This window comes from Condylura cristata, unplaced genomic scaffold, assembly GCF_000260355.1.
Source record: "Condylura cristata isolate star-nosed mole 26May11 unplaced genomic scaffold, ConCri1.0 scaffold00018, whole genome shotgun sequence".
In the NCBI taxonomy this organism is placed as follows: domain Eukaryota; kingdom Metazoa; phylum Chordata; class Mammalia; order Eulipotyphla; family Talpidae; genus Condylura; species Condylura cristata.
Genome location: NW_004567119.1, coordinates 30,370,909 through 30,377,286, shown reverse-complemented (window position 1 = coordinate 30,377,286; position 6,378 = coordinate 30,370,909). Strand labels below are relative to the sequence as shown.

The window sequence follows — 6,378 nt, the reverse complement described above, 5'->3', positions numbered from 1 at the left end:
CCAAAGTGAGCCCTGTGGCCCTATTGACTGAAGGAGACCAAGTACCTCCAATCATATCCTGGGTCTGAAAGCTGAGTCTTGCCTCATAAGCTGCTGGACACGCTGCCTTCGCCTGGCTCTAGGTCTGGGTCTTAGTGCCTGGAGTCTGAATGGCAGTGGTGGTTTCCCACCCCTGGCCCCCCAGTGTATGCAACTGGTAGCCAGTGTGCATGACACTTAAATCAGCAGCAGCGTTGGGAGTCTCCTGCCCTCCACTTTAGCACTCTACCCTCAGCAGTCCCTCTCAGTAAGCACCCAACTTGGGGTGCTCTGAGGCTGCAGAGGGTGCAGTGGGGGTTCCAGCTAGCCAGTCAAAAGTGCTGCCCCTGGGCAGTACCCACACCACCTTATAGCTGGAGTCCGGAGATACTGCACAAAGGATCATCTGACTACGAGTCAGGTTTGACCACCAAAGCAAACCCCCTCAGGAGCACGTCACTGTGGGCAGAGCAAACAGAAGCTGCCACCCACCACCAGTGGCCCCACTGGTGTTAAGGCTGCCAAAGGACATACAGCCCTACTAGGGGTGCAGTGTCAAGGTTGCTTTATGCTGGAGTAGAGGAGGCAACAGAAAACCCCACAGACCCTGGTTCAGGGCTGCAGGAGGAGCTGGGGCCGCCAGCAGCAGAGAGGCCCATGGAGCCCCTGCCCAGCATGAGGGACACCCAGCAGAGTCCTCCCTGCAGCAATTGGGACCCATGTCCTGGTGTGTTGAGTCTGATCCCACCCCATTTCTCACTGTTATACCAAGTTCTGCTGAAGAGATGCTGGGTGCTGAGTGCCTCCAGCAACACTGAAGTCAGCTCTGGCTGGGACTGGTGCTCCTCATAGCCCTGCAGCCCATAAGCCCTGACATGGCAGCCAGATCTATGAAAACGCCAAGTTTTCTCTTTTATATTGGACCCCTGGATTATAGAATGAACCAATCAGGTGTGAGCTAAAGGAAACAATCAGGTTCCTCTCAGCTCATTAGTTAATTACTAGGTTGGAAAAAGTAAGATATGATCGTTGCTAAATAAATGGTCCAGTTACTTAGGACTGATAATGGTAAGATCTGGCTTGCAGGGTGACCGACCCTGAAAGGGGAGATATGGCAGGACAGGAGCCAGCTTAGGGCATTCTGTTCCTCACATCTGAAGGCAGAGGAAGGATCCAGCAGCCAGCCCCCAAAGAGATGAGTATCCGCAGACCTTCACAGAGACCTGCACCAGCCTCTAGCCCTGCCTCTGACATTGCTTGGAAGGAGCCCCATGGACCTCAGCCTGGTATCCAAAGTGCTATGAACACTGATGCGTTTGACTCTGTCTTCTGCTGATGGATGGTGACCGTACTACTGGTAGATGGTGACAGCACTACTGGCCAGTGTTATTCAGCTCTGTTGATAGGTGACTGACACCCTGTCCCCGGTCACAGTCACCTGTGACAGGTGTCCATCTCTTCTGATAATATGGCATTATCCCTTGATGGTGCTGCCTCTGTTCCTCTCTGGTCAGTGCCTGGTCATGTTCAGTCTGGCCTTCAGACTGTTGCTAGGGGCTGCTGCAGTGTTATGTCAGTGGCCTGACTTGTGAGCACCTCTAGCTGCCACAAGCTCCAGGCCCTTATTGACAGGACAGCACCATCTTGAATGAGCAGTCAGTCTTTGTTGGAAAATTCTTGATATCGTGTATGCTCTCTGAGGTGAGAGAGCCCCCCACCTGTGGCCTTAGAAACTCTTCTGTCCTCTTTTTGTCAAATAAATGCCACTAGTGTTACTCTCTGAGCCTGACTGGTCTTGCAGTTGTGCACATGTGTGAGAACCCACTGACAGCGAGCTCTCCTCTGCCTCAGCCCGTCCCACGGCGCTATGTACTCTGGGTTACAGCAGCACAAAGAGACACTGAACATCTGCATTCAGCTCTGATAGCCACTACTTGCATTATGGCACTTCACTGTCTGGAAACGGTTTCCTTCTCTTAAAGTGCTCTTATCACCACTTCTCAGAAATATTTCTTTACTTTACTGGCTTTTCACCAACATTTATAGAAATTACAACAGTGTTCATGAATCAATAAAATACAAGCCAAATGTGAGTGAAAATAAGAGGCCTCAGCTGTCAACATCTACGCTTTCTTCCCAAATTACTCTGGCATATACACAGCAAGTGTAATAGTTTACTTTATTCTTCCTGTGAAAATATCGAAAATACCAGTAGAAGAGTTTTAGATAAAGCTCTTGAAACTAATGACGCAATTCGTTGCCGTCACTGAGATAGTGGCTGGCTTATTTACTTCTTTAGTTAGTTGGTTAACTTGTTTTAGTTTTAGTCTTAGTTTGGGGCTCACTGATTTGCCCTTTCCTTTTCTGTTGTATGAGACAATTAACTCATCAGGTGGGTTGGCAAAATGTTTTCTTCAACTGAAATGTCAAAAGGTGAATTGATCCTATAAACTTAATTGAGGTTAACACATCGAGGTAATAAAAAGCAGCTGATAGTGGAAGAGAACTCCCTGGAAGGGAGTTAGCTCCTCATAACGCGACCAAGTGTGTGCTTCTGAGGGAGAGGAAGCAAAGCTAAAGTGAGTTGGTCCTGTAAGCCATTCCCAGAAACGGTTATGCATTGGATGACAACACTGTGCTGAATAGGCTATGACACTCTTGTATTTTTACACCTAAAATATTTTCAATGTCTGAAATATAATTTATTCACGTTTTTATTTCAATATAATTTCAATCCTGCAGGTCAGAAGTTTTCTTATCTTTATTTACATTGGTAGTAAGATTCCTGGTATTAATAAAAAGTCAATAGTGAATTATTAATGGATTTTCTTGTCAAATCACTGCTATAACCTAACTTGCAAAATTCATATCCACTTGTATAGCTTTTACAGTAGATCTTTTTTTTAATACAAAAGGAAAAAAAAGAAACTCAAAAATATTTTGGTTTGAATCAATAATTAACTTGCATTCATGCATTTGTTGTTAAAAAAGATGAGGAAGGAAGGCTATATTTACACCTAAAAAATATTTATCCACAGTAATCTAATAAGAAATACAAAGCAGTCTAGAAAGAATATATATAACATGTAAAATATTACCACTGTTTTAAACATTTTTGGTAACTTAAGTCCAGTTAATTCACCTCTAGCTCATGTCCTATTTTGTGATTTATACACCTGAGTTTCTATAAATTTAGCAGCTTAACCAATGGATAAAAATAAGACAAATATTTTAAGTTATGTCATCACCTTTGGTAAAATTATAAACTTTTAGTAAATGTTTGATGGTAAGTTAGAAAATTTTGTAATTAATGGACAACTATTATTTGTGTCACTCGGCTAATAAATTAACTTCAAAATTCAAAATATGCTTCGTGATATGTCATTTAGTACTTCAACATTCTGTGAAAAGTGTTCTCATTTATAAGTTTGAATATATGGGGCACACACACACTTGTGAAAATACATTCATGTGAATCTTAGAGAAGAAAAAGGTTATGACATAAACTTTTTGATGGCAACCAGGTCTGGAATGAGAAAGATAATTATACTGTCTTCTGAGGAAACATGAATTATTCTAAATCTCACACAGTATCTATAAAACCCTGCATTTCCTGAAGAGAGCCCTTTGAGTGGATTGTAGAGACAAAACCGCAAAGTACCTCATCAGTGCTTTTCATCAGTGCTTTTCTTCAGTGTGATCACCAGAGCAGAAGCATTAATTAATCTGCTTCTTAAAAATGTGAACATTTGGGCCCTTTCTGGTGGCACAGAGGGTTAAAGCACAACACTATGTAGCTATCTGCAGCCATCAGCAAAAGTTTGATTCCCAGTCAGAGTCCTAACCCAATTGGTGCAGCAGGCCTTTCATGACCTGCTCGCTGTTCCCTCAACAGTGTGTTTCAGTCAATCTGCCTGTTCTTCTGCCCACTCTGTCTCTTTTGATCTTCTCATCCCCAGCACCTCTGGCCTGTACCCCAGTTCTTGTATGCATGGATGGATAAATCTTTTAAAAAAAAAAAAAAAGGTGAACACTTGACCCATCCCACTTCCTCATTAACCAAACTCAGGTAGAGTTTCCATGTGATTCTAGCAGAACAGGTTTGAGAAGCATTTGCACATCATTATATAAAACTTTTGATCGTTTGATTTAGAGGAGTAGCAGCATTTCCAAAAAAAGAAAGGCTGAGTTGGTTTCTTTTCAGCCAAAGACTCCCTAGATTCCTTAGGGAACGGTGAAATTAGAAGGAATAGATGAATGGCTGCCAGATGTGGTTCACAAGGACAAAATATTCATAGGAATTCTTGTGAGTCAGGGACATTTGCTCTTTGTTCTGGAAGAAGTTATTGCCCTTCATAATCTAAGACTTCCCTATTTCCCTGCATCTAGCAATACGTTCCCCATCAGAGGCTGTCTAATTATCAAATATCATGCCTCAAATTTGGCCTCTTTGCTCACCGAAAATAAGAGAATCGCAATGCTCAGCCTCACTTGCCCATCCCAGCAGCTTATCTATGGTAGCTTCAGCACTTAACTACAATCTGCATTTTCTAAGTCCAGTTCTTACTGATTTTCCATATCTTATATTCTTTCTCTGGAATATGAACTCCCTTTGTATGTGGACAGTGTGACTCTGGTTCCAGATGTGTCCCCTTTTAAGAATCCCAGAACACCACAGGTGTTTTCGACAACAAATGTAAATGAATATGGCACATAATCATGAAATATTTCACTACTGTTTTATATGGCAAATATCAATTTAACACAATTAAGAGTACTTATTCCAGGAAGATTTCTTCCCAGTGTAAGGAATGTGAAATTCTTATTAGACTAATCCTGAGGAAAAAAATCTGCATAATTTATTCAAGTGATAACAGTTTCACCAGGTTTTTTGGGGGGGATAAAGTATCATTAGATTACTTTTACTTGAGTACAAAGGCATTTTTATTCTATGTATACATTTTTTTATACATTTATCTGCCATTTCTTAAATTTGGAAAAATCCACCTTAAATGTCATTTTGCATTGCGAGAAAAATTGCTACTGGGGCTTTAAAGTGTTATATCTAATAATTATTGGATAAAAATGGTTTCTTTTTTGAAGATGGCTTTAAAGTTGCTCTGCAGATCCATAAACCATTGGAGTTTTTATTAGCTCCTACTCCTAAGTGAGCAAAGAAAAATTTATCAGAGTGATGAAATATTCTCTAGTTCTCAATTTCCCTTATAATATACATGTGTATATATATATATATAACTTTGTTGTAGTTTATATTTAAAAATGCTACATTCTCATTCTATGCATAATGAAATCATTATTATGAGCACATCTCAGGGTGGAGATCATTAAAACGGTTTAAGTGGCTCATTTTTTCTATACTTGATTTGGTTTTAGAATATTTACTCCAGTTAAATAAGTTATTAAGTGTCACTCCTACTCACAGAACAGGACATAATCTTATGAGAAAGAATTACTGTGATATAGTGATCCCACTTAAAATATCAAGTGAACTTTTCAAATGAGAACATTCAGTTAGATTTTGTATTTATGAATAAAAATAAATTTGCTTTTCAGGGAGTTTGGCCGCTGGAAAGTAAATAATCTTGCAGTTGAGAGAAGAAATTTCCTTGGCTCCCCTCTGCCTCTTGCCCCTGAATTCTTCCGCAACATAAGACTGTTGGGACGCCGACCTACCCTTCAGCAAATCACAGAAAATCTTATCAAGAAATATGGGACACATTTCTTGCTATCTGCTACTCTGGGAGGTATGCTTTTTAAAATTATTTGTGCCTATGTGTGCTTGTGTATAAAACTGCTTGAATCAAGTTGGGTAGTTGTTATTTGGAAAATTCTAGAATTCACTTATCCATTCATTTATTCAAACATGTATTGAGCTATGACTAAATGCCATGTAGTCTGGTGATGTAGAAAATTATCACTTAATTTGAGCCTGACAGCCATCTGCAATCATAATATACATTAAATAAATGTTTAGTTATGGTAATCTATAATGCAAAATGATAAGCCAAGTTTTTCATTCATAGCAACATAGGATAGAGCTAGATGGGATTATGCTCAGTGAAATATGCCAGAAAGAAAAGGAAACACATTGGATGGTTTCACTTATATTAATAGGAATGTAGAGGGAATGATAAGTTAAAGATCAAAATCAACAGGCAGCTATAAATCACAGACCTTCTGCAGGGGTCAGAGAGGGAGAAGGATCAAAACAGAGGAGGGAAAAGCACAAGGGATGATGGTGATGGGACAGGGGAAAATAGGTGGTGGGAATTTAATGGGAACAACACTTGAGAGGAGAACGCATACATAGTACAAGATGGGGCAAGTTATATATAAATA

At 40.4% G+C, this 6,378-nt stretch overlaps 1 protein-coding gene across 1 annotated transcript in view; it reads left to right on the top strand.

The window, feature by feature from the left end:
• Positions 1 to 5,587: 5,587 nt before the first annotated feature.
• The window catches only part of BRINP3 (bone morphogenetic protein/retinoic acid inducible neural-specific 3), a gene marked incomplete at its 5' end in the record, with an annotated part of 138,532 nt that continues 137,741 nt past the window's right edge, over positions 5,588 to 6,378 (top strand). The window contains one exon of the mRNA XM_012726775.1: positions 5,588 to 5,783. Coding sequence (XP_012582229.1) covers positions 5,588 to 5,783 — 196 coding nt within the window. The remainder of the gene's footprint in view (positions 5,784 to 6,378) is intronic.